Raw genomic sequence first — 23,818 nt, forward strand, 5'->3', positions numbered from 1 at the left:
AAACCAGTTGGTACAGCGTTTGTCTGTTGTTAGGATGAATACTGGATACCTGTAGTGTGTGTGCGTGTGTGTGTGTGTGTGTGTGTGTGTGTGTGTGTGTGTGTGTGTGTGTACACCTGAACTCTCGTGTGTTTATCGACAGCCACTTGTTTCAGTTGCTTGATAAATGTGAGCAGAATAGAGGGCACTGTCTCCGCTCTGATCTACACTGAGCTTTACTGTACCTGCCCTGCGGTGGTTCATATATGTGGTTTGGACTGTGGCCCATTTTTACTTACACAGAGCTTCCTTTCTTACATTATGCCTAATGTACAGTGGTACTCATTGTGGACGTTCCCTGTACCTGCTCCCATATCGCTTTAGTGCTGCAAGAACATTTAAGATTGCTCTCAAGATTTTTTTGATCGTCTGGGCAAAGTTAGGTCTCTGTAGCTGCAGAGAGACTTCTAGTTTGTCTTTAGTAGAATAGCAGCAGTATAAGACTAAGCTTTAAATGATCTTGACAGTGATTTCTGTGCAGATGATGGGCCTGCTGAAAGGCCTGTTAGAGAACCAGTTTCTGTGTTACTGTGTGCTGTATTTACACCTCGATCTTATTACCAACCATCTGTATTAGTGATGTTTGTACAAGAGTTACAATGACAGTGTGTTCTCCTGCTTCTTTTCCTCAGACCCAGTGGACGTATTGCGGGCCCTGCAGGTTCCCTCTCTCCCCGAGGGCGTGAAGAAAGTCCCCGGCTTCTGCACATCCCGTCGCTCCAGCTCCCCCGATCATGCTTACCGCATCACCAAGAAGGCCCAGATCTCCGCCCCCACCAAGCAGCTCTTCTCAGGTAGGCCTCACCTGGAGCGGACGTCCGCTGTTTGAGTGTTGCGAGAGGTGAAAGGTTGTGTGACCGTGATTAGTATAAACTTGAAGAAGTAGCTGTGATTTGATATTTCCCCTTCCATATTGTTGGAGGAATTATAAGAGAAGCAAAAGAGAATAGAGCCAAGGACATTATACAACTATTTACAGGCTGTGTTGTTACTTTTTACATAACAAGTAAACTGAAATATCCCTTAATTTAAAATGTGTTGTCAGAATAAATCCTGTTTAGCACCCAGGATCTTCCATATTTATTTTGAGCACCTTGTACTGTACAGTACTGTTTCAACAAAAAAGTAACAGACATAACCATGGAAGTGTTTTAATAAGAATAAAGGGAGCAATTAGAGGGCTATGCATATTATTTTGTTGAATACTATAATGAATGAAAAACAAGCAGATGAAATGTCACTGACTGTCATCTAGTGTTTGAATCTTGCTGCTGCCATTACAATGTTAGGTATTCCCAAATGAATGTAGCGGGTCTGACAGTCTTAAATTTGAGAATTTGTATTTCACTATTTTTGATAACTTTTTATATGAAATTTTTGAATTTGTTTTATTTTGACAAGACAACTTGCTCAGGAAAGCGGAAACAAATCTGAAGAAATTAACCCGTGTACCTGTCATACACCACAGTATCATAGTACACTTGAAAACATAGTGTTTAACATATTTTCTATGAATTCCAGAGTGAAGAAAACCTATAATTAGAATTACAGGTTGCTATATATTTTCTGGTGTATTTAAAACAGAGCTCTCTGGAGTTAAGTGACGCTATTGTGCCCTTTGCTAGATTGCTCTTGGATATAACGTATAATTATGTGTTGCAGTGCAGAAGCTCAGTCAAACTGTGTGGGAGTGCCATAACAAATTAACTTTAGTATACAGTCTGACACCCCGGAGTGAGGAGGGAAAAGAGAAAGTAGCACTTATGTGGTTGTTAAAAAAAAAAAATCCTCAAGAGTCAAAGTTGATCTCAACTCATTTTCTGAGGTTTAGACTTCCTTCTCCAGCTCTTCCCACCTGTTATTATGTGTCCTCATCACCTGTGCCAGCTTAACACGGGACTTTATTCGGATTTTCTGTAATCAGTTGATCCTGACACAGATATCATACTTTAATAATTTAAAGCTCCCCAGCCCTTTTCTTTTGTTTTTCCTTATTTCCCCCAGTTTTCCTCTCCTGCCTCCTTTATTTTCATGAAAAGGTCCTTATTTTCTCTCCTCTTAAGATACCTATAAATGACCCAAGCCCATGTTGTAACCCTTCTCTCTACTCCCATTTCTCCTTTGCCTTATTAATAGGTCGATTCCCAGAGAACTTCTCCATCATGGCTCTGGTTAAGGCACAGTCTGGTCTCCAGGCCTTCCTCCTCTCCATCTACAGCGAGCAGGGCATCCAGCAGCTGGGCATTGAAATGGGACGCTCACCTGTTTTCCTGTATGAGGATCAGAATGGCAAGCCGGCCCCTGAGGACTACCCACTGTTCAGAGGCGTCAACCTGGCTGATGGCAAGTCAGTAACCAGCAACAACCAGTTTGTGACTGGTTGAGATGACATGATTGGGGTCGTGTGGGTGGGAATTGCATGTTTGTGAGTGTTGTGTGGTTATATGTGATCTGATGGTCGGTTTGATACTTTTTTTAATCAGACCTGTAGTCACAGTACACATTTATTCGCCTTCGGTTCCTCCTCCTTGTCTCCAGGTGGCACCGCATCGCTATCTCTGTTTCAAAGAAAAACGTGACACTGCTGCTGGACTGCAAGAAGAAGATGACCCGTCCCCTGCCCCGCGGCAACAACGCCGAGGTCGACACCAACGGCATCACAGTGTTCGGAGCCCGTCTGCTCGATGAGGAAGTTTTCCAGGTGAGGACCTTGATATGCATGATGCAGTTAGTATGGCTTTATTACATTCTAGACAGAAACATAGCTTTTAATGATATGAGAAAACCCATTGTTGCCTGCACATGTTGATCTGTTTTTCTCTTCTTTACAGGGAGATATCCAGCAACTGCTGATTGCCTCCAACCCCCAGGCTGCCTATGACTTCTGTGAACACTACAGCCCCGACTGTGACTCCCCACTGCCCAAGACCCAGGCTCAGGACCCCAACACATACGTGAGTAACAACACCACGACACGAGTTCATACACAGTCGTGTGAAATCAACAATTACAATAAACTTTCTTAGGGAAGAGTTGTCTTGAAAACTGTCCCACAGGGTACAGAAACCAGTTTTTATATTTCACTCACACCTCCTATACAGTGTACAAAGGGATGAGGGATCAGTGAATACACATCCCTTAGAGTTTACAAGACTACTGAGTAGCATCCATAACAGAGTGGATTACCTCAGACCGTCAGCACTATGCTAACACAACTCATTCATTAAATTATCGGCTCATCTGTCGCTCCGATTAAGCAGGCACAAACAGAACCTGCGGACTGTTTTCTCCTTTTCTGTGGCACTTTTTAAAAGACGTTTTACTAGAAGAAAGAAAACTATTAAGATATTTACTAGTTTGACCTAAATAGTTTGCCGTAAAGGTTTTATGTTTTTTAGCCACTGTGTTCTCAAGGAAAGATATGAAGAGGAAACTTTAGAATGACAGAAAAGGCAACCACAGTGCTATATGCATATGAAATTTAGAGAGTCCATCCAGCTGCCATGATGGCTGAGCGGTTAGCACTGTTGCCTTTCAGGAGAAATATCCTTCTAATACATCCTGCCTGGAATTTGCATTTTCTTTGAGAAACACCTGATTGAACTGGTTTAAAATGTGGATGCATAATAAAACCAAAGGCCACATAAAATGCACAAGTGCTCTGAAAATGAAAGAGAAGTCCTCAGGTTCAGTTTGGGTCGTCTGATAACGTCATCAAAGTGCTGCTCTCCCTTTCTGTCTTCCTCACGCATCCCCGTCTTTAGCAACAGTTTGTATCCATCCACTTTCCTCCTCACCTCCTCCGTCTGGGTGTCGCCGCGGTAACCAAAGAAAAAGCAGAGGCATTGTCATGTCACACCTTTCCAAAAGTACTCCACTAAGAATGAGCGATTTTCCATCATATCGTACTCTTTGCTTTGAGAGTTGTCACTTTATTTCTGCTCTCCTACAATGGAGCACAGGAAGGTAGGGGAAAGAGGATGATACAAGCCAACATCAATGTCTTGCTCATTTTTTGTCGTGGATTGAAAGAAGGAGAACTTGTTCAAAACATAAAACATGCCAATCAAGTTGAATTCTGATTGGTTTTCTTGTAAAATTGAGACGTATAAGGATTTGGCATGAAGATGGCTTAAGGTGGAGCCTCTTTGCTTACTGAGACTGGTTGTGCACATTATATACATTATAAGCTCTGCAAGCTCCCCCTCATTTTTTATTTTTCCCTCAAAAACACTCTGATATTTTGGAGCTGATAGTTCCCTGACACCAGCTGCCCCACACAGCTAAAGTAGCAAGTGATTTTTCATCCGCATTCATCCATCTAAAGTACATGACCTTTGTTTTATAAGCCTGCATGCTGGATCAGTCAATACAAGTTGTATCAGTCACTGTACAGAACTCCAACAGTTTGCGTCCCAGACCCTGTCATGTTGATGCTGTTGAAATGACTGCTTTCTGAATGAATATAAATCAGTGTGGTTTTATTCATTTGCTTCACCCACTGCTCTATTCATTTATTTTTTTTGCTGTTTTCTCATTCATCAGCGTCGTCTGTGTCTGAACATCAGTGCTGTGTAACCAGCAGCACAGACTCCTTCTGATGAATGGAAAAATGAACGCTATGCATTTTGTTGTCATCTCCTTAGCAGTCTCTCGCTGTCTGTCACCATGTTTTATTTTGTTCCCCTCATAATGCTTCACCCCATTTCCATCTTTACCTTTATTTATCCCTCTGTGTCCTCTGCAACCTCTGCTCACCTCCCCCTGGAAATCTACTCTCCCCATCTTCATGCATTCCTCATGCTTTCATGAACCTTCCTCCCCTCTGCCAACCCATCCTTCCCATCTCTCAATCTTTTCAAACCCCCCTTCCCCATCTCTCAGTACTTTGATGAGGAGCAGGATGACCATGAATACCCCTATTATTATGAGGAAACAACAGGCGTTCCCTCTGCCTCTGCGCACCCCTCTCCCCAACCTGGGGCCCCCAATCAACAGGTAAAGAGGGAGCAAGAGAGACAGAAGGGAAGGAGAATGAGAGAGAGAGGTATCGAGGCAGTAACCGCTTACTTCATAACACACTGTGGGTTTAGCTTACTCAATATTTGAGTATTGACTAAATTTACATTAACTAAAAATATGCTTTTGAAAATCCACATTTTCACCTTTAGCACACCAGATGCCTCTCTCGACCTTCATCTCTCCAAACCTCCTTTATTTTATTCACATTTAACCTTTTCTTTATCCTCATTGAACCCTCACACATGTGTTTCCACCTCCTCCGTCACACAGGACTACTTTTTCTCATGATAATTTTGTCCTCATGTCTTTTACATGTTGTCATATATATATATGTGTGTGTTCAGATGTGGCCAAGTGGGGGCACTAGGGTGGTGTAAGTTCAGCTGTGTTGTTATCCACACATTCACAATTTTACTCCTTTTCTCAAATTTTTCACTCCGTCTTCACACATCTTTTTCCAACCCTAAATCGAACCAACACACCTGGTCCAAAGTAGAGTGAAAACCTGATGATAATTTAAGGAGAGCGAGCTTGTGTTTAGAAACAGGTGTCACAAAACATTCTCAGCGCATGATAACATTTTATCACAAAGAAAACAGTCTCTGAAAAACCAAATAGCATGATATGGTCTATTCATTAATCACAACTGTTATGAAAGGCTACTTAATTTTATCTGGTAACATAACCGTATGAAACCAGCTGGAGTTCTGGAGTAGCCTCTTCCTAAACTGATCCTGGTCAAGCAGTCTTCCTAAATTAGTTTTTTGTTTTCATTTATAATGCAGACACTATAGATGAGGAGAGATTCGTGTTAAGTTGCTAGTCAGAGAAAAAAAAAACATTAAATTGAGTTTCAAATGCTCCTCTGTGATTGTTTTCATTTTATAATAAACACCCCAAATTTGGTTTCACAGATAATCACGAGAAAAAAGAACAGAGAGATTTGCAACACTATTTGACCAGGGCATGTGTCTCTATTGTCTTGTTACTTGCATGATTGTATTAATTGTCATGGAGGATGTCACCGCATGCACCTACTGTACTACTGCATCAACAGTTTACATACCCATTTTCTAGTTAACATTGGAATATCAATGCACATGTTTTTGTCTTGGTATACGCATTCATGGTTGTAAATATAACCTTTGTATGGCATACATGACATACATGTATGCCACAGTCTGTCTCCTTTAAGTCTGTTTGTGTTCTGTGTCGCATACGTGAGGACTTCATATTCATTCCAATGGCTTGTTTTTCCTTTGCACATTATTTGGGTGAAGTTTATGTCAATTTTACAATGTTAATTTGCATGTATGTTTATTATAAAAGCATGAGAAGTAAAAATTAATCATGTATTATTGTTCTCATTTTGGGGTTATATGTGACTAATGTACATTTGCATGCTAGCCTAGCATCCATGCTCCTTCTTTTGCATGTCTAAACAGCAATAACCTTCCTTGTCTTGCAGTTGGACTTAATGCATTATACACTCTGTGTATGTGTGCATGTGTGTGTTGTGTGTGTGTGTATGTGTGTGTGTGTGTGTGTGTGTGTGTGTGTGTGTGTGTGTGTGTGTGTGTGTGTTTGTTCAGCACCAGCTTTACCTGACCAGTCACACCCTCAGTGCCTCTGCCAAACCACAGGCTCCAAATCATTAGCACAAAGATGCTGCTTTGTCAATTAATATTGGGAATGGCATTACTGGAGAGATCAGCAACAAAAAAAAAAAAAAAAAACCTTAATGATATGACCTGAAATTACTCAAAATGTGGATTTTGAAATTGTTTAATAACTTGTACTTCTGCTACTGGTTTGAAACTTGTATTAATCCTCTGCTGTATCCAGTAATGCCTGTACAGTCTCAGTAAATCATCCAAGCCTTGGCCATCTTTATGTCATTGTTTCTCAAAACATCCACTCTTGTCTTTCTCTCTCCTTCTGTCCATCCCTTGTTTGTGCTTTTCATCCCCCTCCCAACCCTTCCATATATTGTTGTCTTCCCCCACTCTCTCTCCCTGCCTTTGTCAATATGCACTTTTACATACTAAACAAAACATCTCAACCAAACAATAATCTTGGATATTAGAAGAAGGCGGTCAATGGAAAAGCAGCCCCCACTAAGTCCACCCCTGTCAAAGCGAAACCCACTCCAGCTAAGCCCGCAAAGTCTGGACAATACAAACTTGTAGTCAAAGCACCTATGCCTACCAAAGCACCAAAGACTTCACCAGTCAAGCCATCAAAAGCCAAGCCCACCGCAGTAGAGATTCTCTTGTCTAAGATCAAACCAACAGCAGCAGCTAAATCTAAGCCCACACCTGCTCCAGCTAAGAATGGCAACGGAAAAGCAGCTGCAGAGAAGAAAGCAAACGGTGCGGCTAAAGCCAACAACAATGGAAATGGAAAAGCAGCTGCGGCAAAAACGAATGGCAATGGCAAAGCTACAGCTGATGCCAAGCCTACAGCTCAGGCCAAAGTGAATGGAAATGGCAATGGTAAGGTTGTAGCTGAGAAGAAAGTCAATGGAAATGGAAAAGCCTCAGCAGAAAAGAAGGCCAATGGAAACGGAAAAGCCACTGTTGCGTCTAAGACTAATGGAAACGGCAATGGAAAAGCTGCAGCAGAGAAGAAAGTCAATGGAAATGGCAAAACTACCATTGAGGTTAAAGAGGTTAAAGCCAAAGTTAATGGCAAAGCTGAGAATAAAGTCAACGGTGAGGCTAAGGCTAATGGCAATGGCAAAGTTGTTACTGTGGTAGAAAAGAAAGTCGTTAATAATGGTGCTGCAAATCAGGCAAAAATTGAAACCACTACAAAAACAAAGACTGAGAAAGTTGTTAAAGTAGAAAAGACTGTGGTCAGTGCAGCTAAACCAGCTGTCAAGGTAGAAGCTACCAAGGCACCTAAACCCACAAAAGCATCAAAGCCTGAACCTACAAAACAAGCAAAGGTTGTGGCCACCAAAGCTCCTGCAGAAAAAGCTCAAGTAAAGGCAGAGGTCAAAGAGGTAACCAAAGTTAAAACTGTGGTCACAAAAGTCCCTCTGGTCAAATCAACGGTGAGCAAAGTAGTGAAGAACGTGGTCGAAAAGGTTCTCGTCCCCAAGAAAGTCCCTGCAACATCTGCCCCTGTCCGGCCCACTCCACCCAGACCCACGAAAACCAAGATGGTGGTGGACTCTAATGTCAAATCCCTGCACAAACCTTTCCCACCCTTTGGCAAGACTGCGCTGAGTGGAACTGCGGTCCCAGCGAAGAAAATTACCAACGGTTATCAACAGGTACAACAGCAGGACCCATGTTTGGGTTGGAATGGCCAGAGTGGTATGTTCCAGCTGTCCCACCTGGTTGCCAGATCGTTCCACCATCCAGGGTCTGCAGCAAAAATGTTGTGATACATATATACAACTAATGTTTTTAATTTTTTTTACCACCTTTGTTGGTCTCATTTATGAACAGTTTGATCTTTCAATAAATGAGAGGTTGTACACATTTTGAGGTGGATCCCTGATGGTGGACATTCTGGTCTTCAGAATGGAAGCTGGTTCATACCAAGCTATGCGCCTTCGCCTCTGTTTATATATCATATGATTTTCGTGATTACCCGACTTCTCCATATGATATGATACAGCGGTGCACACTGAAGCATGGCTACTTGTAAAGTTTCATTGTTCTTTACTTCACTTCACACTCCTACCTTCAAGCTGCTGAAACTGGATCTCAGAACCTGAATTACAATCCAGCACTTCGTCTCTTTCTTTTCGGGGGAAACCATTTATGTACTGGTCAAATGAATGAGCATGGACTGCTGTGGCATAAAAACTAAACCTGAGAAAACACAAATACTATCACATTCTATACACAAGCAACACAACAGAACTCCCCTGTCACTCTGTCGTTCTCTTTCTGTGTTTTTTTTGTTTGTTTTTTTGAAGTACCTGTGTTTTCTCTCCGACATCTGTCTCACTGTCTCTGGATATATTTTGTATCAAATATGAATAATGCAGCCTCACAGATACTAAAAAATCTAGCTTCAAGTGTGCCTGCATTAGATGTTAAATTTAAATCAAGGTGTGGTCTTCTTTGAAGCTGACATAATTCAGTGTAGAGACATTTTGAGGTCCATGTTCATTAAGGGGTTTTGGGAAATTCATGACTTGAAGTTACTGCATTACGTTCTGTGAGGCTGTTGATTGGGGTTGTCTCTCTGTTTTCTGGTCTTGGGTGAAACTAGACATCCCAAAGCATCAAGTCACGATGTTTTCATCTTACGGGATGGATAGAGGCTCTCAGTTCCACTTCAAATACGAGCAGACTTCACCCTTTCATGAATCTTGGCTTTGTGAGCTTTAAGAAGCTTTAAAAATTGTTCGACAATACAATAAAAAGAAATCTCAGCAAAGCAGTCTCAATGACTCCCTAAATCTTGCATACTGCAACATTTATAGTCATTCAGATTCTGAAACTACCTGAAATTTCTTTTTTAAAATTGGTCTTTACAACTTTAAAAATGTGGGCTGCCAATAAAAAATGGCTTCGCCTTTTGCAACCACAATTTTATGATGTTATGTTCTATTTTCTTCTTTAACTCATTATCACTTACAAGCAGACTTTGAACTAACCAAGCTCTTCCAATCAAATCTGCTTACCTCCTCCCTGCTCCCCAATTCCTGTCAACTTGACCAATCAGGATGTAGACACTGAATATTCCGAGGCTGGCCACACCCCTACAGAGACTGATTATTTTTATGAGGAGACGGTTGTACTGCCAGACGGTGAGGTGACTGGACAAGAAGAGGGCGCTGCACAGGTAAAAAGAAAAATACACACCAATCCGTGACACCGATTCAAGGAAGACCAACAGAACAGATAAACCTTATAAAGAAAACACATGTAAATTAAACTCAGAAGTTACTAAGCAGCACAAGGTGACAAGAACAAGAATAAATCATCACCTTAATACGAGACACTTCCATCACCAACGGAAGAGGACAGTGTAATACCTGTGTGGTGGTGAGCCCAGTCTTTGTAGTTTAACCAAGCAGTCGTAGCTCTGTGTCTCTCTTTACACTTTCCTAACCAACCATCAGTGTTTTGTTGGCACCAATGCCATGTGACATGACAAAAAGAATGCTTTTCAAAAGAGAATGCACCACATTCATTTACTTGTATCATCAAACATTTTTATGTGGCTCCCTCTTTCCTCTAACAACAAGATTCCTGTTTTGTTCTCATCTCAAGATCCCTGCTTGATCAGGTTTTGACCTTGACATCAGAGCAAAAAATCTTGTGAAAAAGGGATCCGCATGGGAATATTTGATATGCAGTTTTAACCAAAGGGAGATGAATATAATGCATTCTTTTTTGAGGGAAAAATCTAACTGAACTAAAGAATACAGTAGCTGCTGTGACTCACTTTACAGCTGTAAACTATCAGAAATCGAGAACGAGCTTCTCACAGTTCTGATCTGTTTCTCACAGTTCACTAATTTTGGCAATAATCCATATTGTCATAATACTTTTTAACCTATATTAGCTGTTTTGATGACTTGTTGATTTGATTTGTTTTACAATTTTGAAGCTAAGGATGTTTTTGCTACAGTTTTTGAAGAGAAATCTGTCAGTTCTGTATGTTGTATTTTAGAAACCGAAACACATAATTTATAATTTCCTTCAGATGTATTTGCCCTCTCAGTGATTGCTTTTTAATATGACATGACAGTATAGCATAATTCCAATGGATTCATATTCATATTTGACACCCATGGTAAGTGAAATAGAAAATAACATAGTTTTCGCTTTGCATAGCATCACACATGCCAGCAGCAGCTTGTTTTCACAAAGTGCTTCATATCAGTTCTGTGTGTTCAGGGAACATGTAGACATGACCCTCAGATTTAAAGTGTCTCTCTTTCGCTTTCATTTTAATGCCAGTTGATATATTTAGGTAAATTTGGAGAAATCATTTGGCTACAGGTCAACACACACAAGCTGATGAGGATATGCTTTGGTGGAAACATATTATTATTAGCTCAACAGGTGATTAACGGAAGGTTGCAGAATAAACCTGCTAATCAGACTGAAGGTACAGCATGAAGAACTGATAACGTCCCCACAACCTGCCAGATGTCTTTTGTTTTCTGTGCGTATGTCACTGTTTATTTGCAAGAGGTAAGACTCACTTCTTTCTATATATCCTTCCCTCTTCTACTCTCCCTGTTTTTTCATTCTATATTTCTCTTTTCCTTACTAACATTTTCCCATCTCACATACCTCTCCCTACTCTTTTCACTGTCCCTTCCTCCTCTTGATTCTCTATTTTCCTTTGCTTGATTCATCCCTCTGTGCTCCTCTATCTATCCTGTTGCGCCTCTGATAAACCAAACCCAGCCCCAGGTGGAGCCAGTACTGGGAGGAGAGGAGGTAGATGCCACCAAGGCAGGCGGTGTGGGCGAGGAGGCCTTCACCGAGGAGTATGTGACTGGGGACGTGGGCCTTAAGGAATACGACTATTCCTACAGGGACTACAATGAGCCATTACTGGAGACTGGAGAGGGCGATGCCAACATGGGCCCCGCTCTGTCTGCTGTGACAGACGAGGGAGGCGTAAGTAATTTTGCTTCACGGGCAAAAAAATAAATAAAAAATCAATTTCAACCAACTCCGAAAACTAGTTTTTGGCAAATTGTATTCAGTGTCCTCTCACATGACTTGTTTGAGTTTGCTATCTATGGAGAGACCTCCTTTTATTGTATTTAGTTTTTAACTGATATACATTTGCAGTAACAACAAAAGTCTCAGTGTCAAATTGTAGAATAACAAGTGATAGAATACAACTTACTCAAGTAGTTAAAGTGGCAACAGATAACTCTACTCCAACTCATATTGGATTCAAATGTACTTTCAACTCCATTAGATTATAAAAAGCGTGATATCACTAAATTAAAAATGGCCACCATGCAAGTACGGTGTATACAGGGATTCAGTTTTATATCAGGCAAACTCAATCAGTCACAGAGAAACCAGTGTCTGAATGCATTTCAAATACTAAAAGGACCAAGAACTAGTCCCTGCATCAGTGGTTGAAATCGGTTTTACTCTATACGGTGTATAGTAAGCACCTCAGGACCCCAGGAAGATGAGCTGTTACTGTGGTATAAGCTATCGGGGATCCTAATAAACATAAATGATAACTTGAACTATCACATACACTGCATAAAGAGGCATTCGGAAGTGCAGCAGTAACCAAATGCTGCATCTTTTTTCTTGAATGCCATTTATCTCAGTGTCTGGCTTCATTTTGAGCTGCTAAGCCCTGATAATTCTCTGTATCAATGCAAAAAACCTCTACGAGTTATGGACTAACTGTTGGACCTGTGAATCATCGGTATTTGGACGAAAGCTTTACGCCATTATCCCAAGCGAAACAGGTTTATGTTTTATCATTCTGTTTTCTACACTGGCAGAGCAGTGTTGGATATAAACTAACGAGGGTGTCTTTATGTTTGTGTCTACCTGTCGTCTGAATGCATGCAGCCAAAACACTTTTGTCTGCTATATGCATTCTGTGGGTGTGTTTGTGTTTTTTATTTTCTGTGTGTGTGTGTGTGTGTGTGTGTGAGTACCTCTATACTGACTATGCTGTATTGTTGGCTACATGTGTGTTTTCCTCAGGCTGCCGTCAGAGGCCAGAAAGGAGAGAAAGGAGATCCTGCTGTTTTGGAGCCTGTGAGTTACTGATTGTCTTTAGGCAGCTTTACCTGAGCAGGTGTATTTAAAAAGGCTCCTTCTGTGACCAATAGGGAATAGAGACCTCCAGTCACATGTACTGCATCCACATTAATCCAGCACAGCTTCGTCACATCAGATCACGTCATTATAACAGAAATAAGTTGTTGAAAAGGGACAGATCCCATAAACGTCTACCAGTTAAGGTGTATCATGAACAAACCAGCATTTTCCTCTCAAAATCATTGGAGGCTAATTAATGGAGTACTGACTTGTATTTGTGCAATATACACTCATGATTCAAACTTCTTTTGTCTGGTTTTTGTTTTACGTTTTTTACTTAATTTTAACTTAATTGTAACTTTTGCAGGGTATGCTGATTGAAGGACCTCCTGGACCTGAGGGACCCGCTGTAAGTAAATTACACTTATTCTCTAGTTTCGTAGCCCCTGCACTTCTCTATTGCAAAGCTGTGACAATCAAGGAGAGTTCTTGAATGTTATGTTTTGGATATTCCTGTACATCACTGTGATCAAGCTGCACCTGACCAACTCACTGAGCCTGTCATCAGAATATTTAAGTCCTCCTCCCTTATGCTACTTTCAGGGTCCTACTGGCCCCCCTGGCTCCTCTGGACCTCCTGGCTCTGTTGGTGACCCTGGTGAGAGGGTGAGTGTTTCACTTGATCTGATGACATGCAGGTTTGTAGCTGATTCTACTCTATTCTTGAACCTCACCTGTCCGTCTCTCCACCCTGCAGGGCCCTCCTGGTAAAGCTGGTCTGCCCGGAGCTGACGGAGTCCCTGGACCTCCTGGAACCTCAGTCATGCTGCCTGTGAGACACCCTTAACTTTGGATGCTTTAATAGAATATAATACTATCTGACTGGCTTTAGATATGAGCACTGCTTCTCTCTAATGTAGGCTTTAAGATGTCACACAGACCGTTGATCAATATTCTGTATAATGCTGTAAGTTCAGCACACATTCAAGTTAAAAGCTTAATGTTGTCTTTTCTTTAAATATTTGTATATTGGTTTCTCACAGAGCTAATAGTTGGAAGTTCCTTGCTTATCACAGCTACAGTCTATAAAGCCTGTCGGTTATTTGGCACAGTCTTTAGTCATGTGGTTTAATTTTTTTCTTTTCTTTTTGCAGTTCCGTTTCGGTCAGAGTGGAGGAGATAAGGGTCCCGTCGTTTCTGCGCAGGAAGCCCAGGTGGCAGCCATCTTGTCTCAGGCCCGGGTCAGTGATCACTTTTACGTCACATTTCCACTCTGTGGTTGGTTTACCTCAAGGCATGTATCGAGACTTGGTGCTTCGCCACAGACTGAGATTGTCACCGTCTTTGAAGAACTTTGTGTCCATACACGTTTGATTTTGTAAACATCAGCCTCTCTTTGCTATTGATTTCCCTCATTGAAACAAGTACAAAAACACTGCAAAATGTAGTTCACAGCAAAAAAAACAAAGATCTTTCTCCTGCAGGGAGATTTGAAATGAGTGTTAAAGAAGATCTTCTCTTTTTTTTGTACGTATTTAACATTACAAGTGACCTTATGCCTCCGTCATCATTGACTTTGAGATGCTGTTGTCTCTAGATGTCTCTGAAAGGACCTCCTGGACCAATGGGATACACTGGACGCCCTGGACCCCTGGTATGTCATCTGTCATTCTGACCCTTACCTGTTGTTGATGATGATGATGATGATGATGATGATGATGATGATGATGATGATTATGATGTTGTTTTCAGGGAAATCCAGGAAGTCCTGGTCTGAAGGGAGAGAGTGGAGACCCCGGACCTCAGGTGAAAACACTGGGCCAAGCCTGAACTCTAAATCTAATCATTTTAACAAAGTTTATCTCACATGTTGAAATTAACTTTGCTTTTTACAGTTTAGCATTGTGCATGTTAGTATTGAACATATAGTCAGCTCAGATGTATGAAAACGTTTTCTAACAGCGATCAAATTAATTTTCAGGGCACCAGGGGACCCCAGGGTGTGATGGGACCTCCAGGCAAAGCAGGAAGAAGAGTGAGTATAAAAAATGTCCAGCCTAGCTTGTAGTTCCTTTTTTCAGTCAATTGTTTGTTGTTTGTTCACCCAAAAATACACAGGCACTACATGACTGTAGTTTCTCAGGGGCTGCTCCCTGTAAGTAAATTCTGTCAAAGCTGTAGATCTTTCAGTCAAATATAAGTTTTTATTAGAAAGTGTTTGTATAGTGCACCGCTGGATGTCTCCAGAAAGGGTTTTGTCACCTCCTCTGCAACACCTGAACCTTCTATATCGATACCTGGAGCTTTCCTATACTCCTGTCAAATTCTATCTTAGTCGAGCACGCCCAATCAGAAACAAAACACTGGTAAGTTATATTGTTGTTTCTTATATGGCAGCACTTTAAAGATGTTCCTCCTCTGCTTGTCTGCTAACAGGGCCGTGCTGGGGCTGATGGCGCCAGAGGAATGCCAGGAGAAACTGGAACTAAGGTAACCTCTCTCTGGTGTCATTCTTTTATGAACAATATCAAAATAAAACCTCACTGCTTGCAGCTGACTTTAATCTCCTCTGCAGTTTTGCTCTCTGTCCCATGATAGAGAGATTATTGGACAGAAATGTTAATGGACAGAAACAAACCACAGTGGACACTCCTTGTGTTGTTGACTAGCGATTACTACTTTATTATCTATGTTTGAAACAATCTATTTATTTTTTCTTCAGTGAAAGACACTTGACAAGTGAGCTATGACTTGGTACAGTAATCATACCTGTCTGTGTGTCTCTCTCAGGGTGACCGTGGATTTGATGGCCTTCCTGGTTTGCCTGGTGACAAAGGACACAGGGTGAGTCAAAAGTCTCATTCAAAATGCCACTCACACTTCACACAGTATTATAATTTTTGGTAGTGGTTGCAAGGTAAAAAAATCTTCCTGAATCCTCACTCCTCTACTCTTTATCTCCCTTTAGGGCGACAGTGGAGCAATGGGACCACCAGGCCCTCAAGGAGAGGACGGAGAGAGGGTATGACGATATGAGACAGCACTACCCAAAACATCTGTCACTGTGTGACTCTGTCACTGTTACTAATCAGCATTTTGTTTCTGTGTGTGTTTTTAGGGAGACGATGGAGATGTTGGACCCAGGGGTCTCCCAGGTGAACCAGTGAGTGTCTCCATGACAAAACAGCTGTTTATAAATTCCTCCCACGTGTCTATTTATATGTCACATGTGCACCTCTGTGTCTGTTGTAAACAGCATCCCAAGATAGATCTGTCTGTATCCATCTGATACACCTGCTGTTTCTAACCACAGCACTAATACAGAGTTAGACGATGCAGCTGCCATCTGTCAGGATCACAGGTGTAGTGTGTGCACAATGAAAATGTTACAGAAGTAAAGAAATTAGATGACTGATTAGTTTTCTTTCGTTTTTCTTGTCTTTACAAGGACAGTATAAAAAAATTCAGTGGCTACTTTCTTAGGCACATTTATAAAATCGACAGCCAATACAAAAGCCCTGCCATGAATTCTTCCTTTACACAGTGTATAGTCATTCCGTTTTTGAATCTGTAAATTCAGATGTCAGTTACATTAAATCATGTTCTTTTTGTCTGTACAAATTTAGATTTATGTTGGATCCAATTATATATTTTTTGAATAATGGTTGCATGAAGGTTATTTTCCTCCTGATATTTTAACCCTTTATGCGTGTAGTGCACAGCAGTTAGAAATTATATTTGATTTACTTTATTATTGTTGGTGTTTTTATTATTTCAATTTATTTGAATTCTAAATTAGGTATGTTTACAAACGTTTACAAATTTATAGTTCCATAGATATCATTATAATATATAATAAAATAACGTCCTTAATCAAAAATTACATTTGAAAACAAAGGTGCACCATTTACCCAGATTTTGTCCGTCTATTTACTTTTATGTATTCATTTGTCAGTATGTCCTGATGCTGATGGTGCAGCCACAGCTGTTGATGACCTACCATTTATTTTAATCTACGTTATGATTTATTACAGACTATTTGAATATGTCAATCATGACTTTGGGTTGTGTGTCTGTGTCTGTGTGTTTCTAGGGACCTCGTGGTTTGCTCGGACCCAAAGGTCCTCCTGGAATCCCTGGACCTCCTGTGAGTAAAAAAAACAATTTCAAACCACACTGTGCTGCTGTTATTATAGCTGCATTGTTTTCTCTCTGTCTGACCACTCAGCACCCACAGCACCAACTGAAACAACACGCTGTGACCTGATATAAAGACAGAAATATCCAGTTATCTAAAAATGAACATGTAATGTTTCCACAGTCATCTCGAAACAGTAATAACACACGCGGTATCCAAGTCCCATGTTTCCTTTTGATGCTCAAACTTTGATCAAACATTGTTGAGCTCTACTGATTTAGCATTGTATTCCTTTACCACTGTCTGACTCATAGTGGACAGTTATTGTGAAAGGATCCAAAGAGATGCAGCAGAACCTCCTTGTCCAAACCTGTCACCTACAGGCCCGCTTCAAGCAGAAATGAAGCATGCCTGCTGATTCCTTTGACTCTAAAGACAAACACTAACATCACATAAGTAGTGAGATAGTTTTCAGTCTGCAATCATAAATGTTTTGAGTTTTTTATGAATTCTTAATGATTTTCTCTGTTTAATCTCTCTTTTTCTCAGGGTGTACGTGGAAATGACGGGCCCCATGGTCCCAAGGGAAACTTGGTCAGTGTCATTATAAGTTATCCACCATGTTTTTTTTATGTAACAGTGTACTATCAGTAGATAATAAGTAGCAATACCTGTTATTGTAACTCAGTTCCTTATCTGCCCTTCACTTTGTCCTGCTGTCTGCTTTGCGCTTGTCATCACTTCATCATCTGCTATTTTTATCACCCAGGGTCCTCAAGGTGAGCCAGGACCTCCAGGTCAGCAGGGAACCCCAGGAACTCAGGTGAGACAGAGGACAGCTGGACAGTATCACATGCTTGTGATTTAACTTCTTTCACAAAGTAACTGTGAGCTGAAAAGTGTGTCCATGCATTCACATGAACACAACAATTAAAGGAAAAAATCATATAGAGAGTTTTTATTCATTCCATGCATTTTTGTTGTTGTCTTGCAGGGAATGCCAGGACCTCAGGGACCCCTCGGACCCCCAGGAGAGAAAGTAAGAAACTAAAAATATATTTAGTTACTCTGCATGAAAGAGGCGCAAGATACAGGAAGTTAACTTGTTCATGAAGATATATAAGCATCAGGTATACAATGACCAGATTAAACTTGTGTTCTTACTAAATCCTCTCCATTCATGATGGAGAGATGTAAATAAAGAAATATCCTAAGGAAGATTTAGCCCTTCCATGGAGATCCAATATCCCACTGAAATACAGTTTGGAGATAATTGTGCATCCTCAATTTGTTGTGTTTCTTGTATAAAAACAGATGTCGGAGTGACACATAATGCAGTGGTGGATGTTAAAAGAGTGAAAACCAGTAGGATAGGAGAGATTTTTTGTGATTAAAGACGCACAGAGATTAGAGTTGTTAAAAATGTGTGATAGTGTCATTGGTTGTTATATTGCAATATTATGACATGGACTCGTCTAAGCGAATACTTACCGGCTTGGTAGCTGCACATTGTTTGGCACAAGGACTAGACTCACCTGTGGCCATCTTGTCTTCTTCAACAGGGTCCCACAGGAAAACCAGGTCTGCCAGGAATGCCCGGAGCTGATGGCCCTCCTGTACGTTTGACTCTTTGTTTTTTCTTTTTTTATGTCACAAACACTGAATTAAGTTGAATCCATCAATATTGGTTGACTTAACTGAGGCTTGAACTCTCTGTCTTTCCTTCTCAGGGTCACCCAGGAAAGGAGGGGCCTGCTGGCACCAAAGGAAACCAGGTGGGTGTCGAGCATAAATAATCCCACCACAAACAAACAAACTTAAATATGGCTCATAAAAAGAGAAATATAAAACATCTGAAAGATTTTGTTTAAAAGGGCTGTTTTTTGGAACATGTTTACTCTAAAGTATTAATTGTGTTGTAAGTTTGTCCCTCTTTCTTTGACTTTCTCCAGGGTCCCAACGGTCCCCAGGGAGCTATCGGCTATCCTGGCCCTCGTGGCATCAAGGTCAGTTCACAGCTTTATTGTGAGGCCATTTTTGTATTCCATTCGGGTGATTTTGCATCATACTTGCATGTAAACTGAACCAACACAAGTCTTAAAGATTCCTCGACATATGAGTGAATATGTAACGCCTTGATTGCAGGGAGCTCAAGGAATTCGTGGATTGAAGGGCCACAAGGGAGAGAAGGTAAGTGATCATCACAGTTTAATACTTTCAAATAATCATCACTTACTCAGTTGCAAAGTAATGATATGCAAATGTTTAGTTCAGTCACAGTAACAACTCACAATAGCAAAATGTAAGAAAAACAAAAACAACGTGTCTTTGTCAGAATGTGTTTTGAGTTGAAATCAAAAACTAAGATGATGAAGTGTCTTGCTGAGTATTAACTGTATGTGCTGTTTGTGTTTCCAGGGAGAAGATGGTTTCCCTGGAGTTAAGGGAGATTTTGGTCTCAAGGGAGAGAGGGTAAGATCAGCTCACTGATCGAATGATTAATGGAGTAATGAAGCAGTGGATTGATTGAATTACAGTATATTGTATTGGTTTGTGCTGATGGTGTTGTTTTGTCTCTTACAGGGCGAGCTTGGAGTGCCAGGTCCCAGGGGAGAGGATGGTCCAGAGGGGCCAAAGGGTCGCGTCGGACCCCCTGGTGAGATCGGACCACTTGGTCTCGTTGGAGAGAAGGTACGTCATGATTGGCTCTTAGTAACATGAGATGTGTCTCTGATATTCTAGCATCATTTCCTGCCTTGTGTATTATTGATCAAAAACTGGATTTTATATTTGCAAATAATTACCAATAATTGCCACAAATGATATTTCACATTTTCTAAGAAATAGCTGAGGGTGCTTTCTCTTTGGTGATACACTAGGAGGGAAATATCATTGTGCTGCCCTCTTGTGGTTGCACATGTATGTGCACTTGAGTGGAACATGACATTGAAACATGGAATTTATACTTATTGACTAATTATAGTCCAAGTGTGTTATCTATTTAACTCTCACACAGTTGAGGGGACTAAACATTTGAGTTACTGTCAGATATTTTTTCATACATTTTCCTCCATGTTAATATTTTTTTTTTCATGTACCCTTAGTAAGATAATATATAAATTACAGATGTTGTGGTGCATTCAAGTTAAAGGATAATGATTAATGATGTGATCGTGTGATTTCAGGGTAAACTTGGTGTACCAGGACTTCCTGGATATCCTGGAAGACAAGGACCTAAGGTAAGAGAAAACACATACATCGATAAAACTGACTCATTGCTTCATCCAGGACTTTGTTCACACTCACTGTCACCAGGTGATTTAATGTGTGAAACATCAGAAATACTGAAATGTTGATTTGTTTATTTAGGGATCACTCGGCTTCCCAGGATTCCCTGGCTCAAACGGCGAGAAAGGAACAAGAGTAAGTCGACGACTCTTTGGAATATTTTCTTTCTAAAGTCTGACTATTCAGCTCCACATGGCTTTAAATTGTTGGTGATTTGAGTCTTTAAAAGTGAGCTGTTCTTTGTCAATGATGTAGCTGTATGATTATCTCTGCACAGAGACGCTACTGATGGATCCTTTACATTAATATATATAGTCAGTTCACTTTGTCTAGCTGAGTTTATAATTGTTTTATGTTTGTTTTTCAGGGTCTTGGTGGCAAATCAGGACCAAGAGGACAAAGAGGACCAACGGTACCATTTCACTTTATACATTCATTCTTTAAGTCAGTTTATAAAAGCTATTCTGTTCAGAGGATGACAGTCTTTACCCATTCTACCACTCAAGCTGTTGAATACAGAGGGACAAAAAATGTTTCTTTTTCTCTGTGCATGGTATTAAAGAGTAACTGTCTGTACAGTTTTGACTGATGAGGACTTGTTACTGTTTGTGTCCATCAGGGCCCCAGAGGACAGAGAGGACCGAGGGGCGCGACTGGGAAACCAGGAGCAAAGGTTTGTCTACGAAGTGAATTTATCCAGAGTGAAATGTAAAACTGTGTCCACATGAGTCCTTCACAAAGTGCCATTATGATGATGTCGATGATTATCGTTGCTGATTATCTCTTTTTGCCTCTTGACATCATCATCGTATTTTAATTTCACAACTTAATCTCATGTTTTTAATTTGACACCCAAAAGTTTAATTAAAGATGCAGCAAAGTAATTTTGATATTTCAGCAAAACAGTCCCTATTCTTTGCCACAAAACAGTTTGTGATCCAAAACTTCACTTTTTTATTTACTTTTTTTTAGGGAACTTCTGGAAGCGATGGCCCTTCTGGTCCTCCCGGAGAGAGGGTGAGTGCTTGATTGTCATTATAGGAAAACACGACCTGCGGGTTGGAGTTTACATTCTTTATGTTTTATAAGACACTCGATGGTTTATTGGGCATTCTTATATGTTCTTATTATATCATATGTTGTTGTCCTAACAGGGATTGCCCGGACCTCAGGGAGCCAATGGTTTCCCCGGACCAAAGGGACCTCCTGTAAGAAAACGTTTTATGAACTTTCTAATAGACTTATTGATGAGACTGTATATATTCAAAATGGCAGCCTTACATAAGAGAATTATACTAAATTGTTCCAGGATGGATTTGGGTTTTAAGTACCCTCTTGCTTGTAGGAACAGTTACTATGGAGACTTAAATAATATATAAAGGTTAACTGATGTTTCCTTTCAGGGACCACCAGGAAAGGATGGACTGCCTGGACACCCTGGCCAGAGAGGAGAAGTTGTAAGTTTAATTTCATCACTGCTCAGAGTCTTTATTTTACCTTCCAGTCATCACTTTATTTTAGGAAGAAGCCACTCAAAAAATAAACCCTATAAGACTGAACAGACCAAATCATTACAAACTGATAAATGTATCAGCAGTAAGGAGATGTTTTCATTTTTATTCATGGCTGCAGTCACTCAGTAGTTATGTCAGAGATATGTTTGTAGCAAAAATATGAATTTTTAATTTTGTTTCTGTTGATCTTAACATCCTTGGGAGGTGGATTCAAAGACACGTCAGCTGTATTTGGTTCAAACTTGATTAACCACAATTATGTATCTGATCTTTTGTTTCGTGAACGTGACTGAATAAACTGATTAGTGATGTATTCAGTAAAGTTATCTGTGAAGCTGATGTGCCTTACAAGGTTCAATATTCTGTAAAAATGTTTTATTTTTCTAACTGAACTTTATTCCTGCAGGGTTTCCAAGGTAAAATGGGTCCACCTGGGCCTCCTGGAGTCGTTGGACCTCAGGTGAGTTTTAAAAATCATGATGCAGAGTTTTCTCATTACTGATGCAGTAAATCATATTAAATTTATAATAACACAACATGTCCCTTTTCCTTTTCTCCCCATCTGCCTCCACCTAGGGTCCATCAGGAGAGACCGGCCCCATGGGCGAGCGCGGCCATCCCGGACCCCCAGGTCCACCTGGAGAGCAGGGACTTTCTGGTCCATCAGGGAAGGAGGGCACCAAGGGAGACCCCGGACCTCCCGGAGGCCCTGGTAAAGACGGACCACCAGGACTGAGAGGTTTCCCTGGAGAGAGAGGACTGCCCGGAACTCCTGTGAGTATGACCAGAAGAAATACTGTGTAGCTCACCAGGCAGATGCTATTAGCCAAACACAGCTAATCACTCTGATTGCAGCAAGTTCACCTTTGGATAAAGTCTTGCAGAGGTGAGATGAAATATTATTGATGATTCCGTTCTTGCCTTTTCTTGCAGGGAGGTGGAGGACTGAAGGGAAGTGAAGGACCTGCCGGACCTCCTGGACCTGCTGTACGTTTCATTTTCAAGTTCATTTTCAGAACATCCTCCCTCCTTCAGCGATAAATAAAATGTTCAGTGATATCTAGCTTGCCAAATCACTTAATGGTCGTTTCATTTTGTGTTTTAATATTACTGATATTTAAATATTTCATTATTGAATGTGATTATGAACCTGTTCAATGCAGTGTTACCAGTATATCTCAATCAATCCAACGTCAGAATGAAGAATTCATTCAATGAATACCTGCTGTAATCGCTATTTTCCTTTTCAGGGGTCTCCTGGTGAGAGGGGACAATCTGGTACTGCTGGACCTGTTGGACCTCCTGGTAGACCAGGCCCTCAGGGGCCTCCTGGACCTGCTGGAGAGAAGGGAGTTCCTGTGAGTATTCTTGAGAATTTTGTCCAGTGTGCAGAAGTGTGCAAAGACATTCTACATAGACCCAAAGAAACGCAACTATTGATTTTCTTCTTTGTTTTAATTTCTCCTGTTCAGGGTGAGAAAGGCCCGATCGGCCCAGCAGGTCGGGATGGAGTGCAGGGTCCCGTGGGTCTGCCTGGCCCTGCTGGATCACCTGGAGTACCTGGAGAGGATGGAGACAAGGCCAGTAACTCTAAGTCAAGTTTTTAAACCAACATGTCTTTTTAATTATCATTTGAGTGACCTTATTAATCATCCAGAAGTGTCATAACGTGGTTATTAAGTTGAGCCTTTCCTTTGCTCTTTCATCAACATTCTTGATCATTTATATCGGGGTTTGTTTCGTATTCGTCTTTGCTGTAACATGATGTTTGTTCGTCATTGCAGGGAGAGGTTGGAGAGCACGGTCAGAAGGGTGCCAAGGGAGGAAAAGGAGAGCATGTGAGTGATGCTGATTTGTATCAGTTTGTGTGAATTAAAATTGTCTCACGATGCTGTTTCTCTCTGTCTATTTGCTGTTTTGTTGTTTTGCTCATTGTTTCTGTGCTTGTGTGTTGATAGGGTCCTCCTGGTCCACCTGGGCCAATGGGTCCTGTCGGTCAGCCCGGTCCTGCTGTGAGTACAAGTTTGAACTCTTTAAGGACAAAATCAGCGAGTTTTTTCAGGCATTTTCAAGACAATGTGTTTAAT

General features: G+C 40.9%; 1 protein-coding gene across 6 annotated transcripts in view; it reads left to right on the forward strand.

Annotated features, from left to right (window-relative positions):
• Positions 1-23,818, forward strand: part of col11a2 (collagen, type XI, alpha 2) — a 44,470-nt gene that overhangs the window by 13,871 nt on the left and 6,781 nt on the right. Inside the window, exons 6-48 of one of the 6 annotated variants that reach the window (XM_037089305.1) lie at positions 672-833; positions 2,176-2,386; positions 2,578-2,740; positions 2,871-2,993; positions 7,148-8,341; positions 9,751-9,870; positions 11,451-11,666; positions 12,735-12,788; positions 13,159-13,200; positions 13,395-13,457; positions 13,549-13,623; positions 13,946-14,032; positions 14,389-14,445; positions 14,544-14,597; positions 14,773-14,826; positions 15,228-15,281; positions 15,582-15,635; positions 15,760-15,813; positions 15,910-15,954; positions 16,885-16,938; positions 17,479-17,523; positions 17,699-17,752; positions 17,924-17,968; positions 18,492-18,545; positions 18,660-18,704; positions 18,882-18,935; positions 19,075-19,119; positions 19,348-19,401; positions 19,513-19,620; positions 20,115-20,168; positions 20,299-20,352; positions 20,585-20,629; positions 20,837-20,890; positions 21,190-21,234; positions 21,372-21,425; positions 21,621-21,674; positions 22,138-22,191; positions 22,308-22,505; positions 22,665-22,718; positions 22,982-23,089; positions 23,204-23,311; positions 23,516-23,569; positions 23,690-23,743. In XM_037089305.1, coding sequence (XP_036945200.1) covers positions 672-833; positions 2,176-2,386; positions 2,578-2,740; positions 2,871-2,993; positions 7,148-8,341; positions 9,751-9,870; positions 11,451-11,666; positions 12,735-12,788; positions 13,159-13,200; positions 13,395-13,457; positions 13,549-13,623; positions 13,946-14,032; positions 14,389-14,445; positions 14,544-14,597; positions 14,773-14,826; positions 15,228-15,281; positions 15,582-15,635; positions 15,760-15,813; positions 15,910-15,954; positions 16,885-16,938; positions 17,479-17,523; positions 17,699-17,752; positions 17,924-17,968; positions 18,492-18,545; positions 18,660-18,704; positions 18,882-18,935; positions 19,075-19,119; positions 19,348-19,401; positions 19,513-19,620; positions 20,115-20,168; positions 20,299-20,352; positions 20,585-20,629; positions 20,837-20,890; positions 21,190-21,234; positions 21,372-21,425; positions 21,621-21,674; positions 22,138-22,191; positions 22,308-22,505; positions 22,665-22,718; positions 22,982-23,089; positions 23,204-23,311; positions 23,516-23,569; positions 23,690-23,743 — 4,430 coding nt within the window. The remainder of the gene's footprint in view (positions 1-671; positions 834-2,175; positions 2,387-2,577; positions 2,741-2,870; positions 2,994-7,147; positions 8,342-9,750; positions 9,871-11,450; positions 11,667-12,734; positions 12,789-13,158; positions 13,201-13,394; positions 13,458-13,548; positions 13,624-13,945; positions 14,033-14,388; positions 14,446-14,543; positions 14,598-14,772; positions 14,827-15,227; positions 15,282-15,581; positions 15,636-15,759; positions 15,814-15,909; positions 15,955-16,884; positions 16,939-17,478; positions 17,524-17,698; positions 17,753-17,923; positions 17,969-18,491; positions 18,546-18,659; positions 18,705-18,881; positions 18,936-19,074; positions 19,120-19,347; positions 19,402-19,512; positions 19,621-20,114; positions 20,169-20,298; positions 20,353-20,584; positions 20,630-20,836; positions 20,891-21,189; positions 21,235-21,371; positions 21,426-21,620; positions 21,675-22,137; positions 22,192-22,307; positions 22,506-22,664; positions 22,719-22,981; positions 23,090-23,203; positions 23,312-23,515; positions 23,570-23,689; positions 23,744-23,818) is intronic. The other 5 variants (XM_037089314.1, XM_037089331.1, XM_037089321.1 and 2 more) reach the window with 5 other exon arrangements.

This window comes from Acanthopagrus latus, chromosome 3, assembly GCF_904848185.1.
Source record: "Acanthopagrus latus isolate v.2019 chromosome 3, fAcaLat1.1, whole genome shotgun sequence".
In the NCBI taxonomy this organism is placed as follows: domain Eukaryota; kingdom Metazoa; phylum Chordata; class Actinopteri; order Spariformes; family Sparidae; genus Acanthopagrus; species Acanthopagrus latus.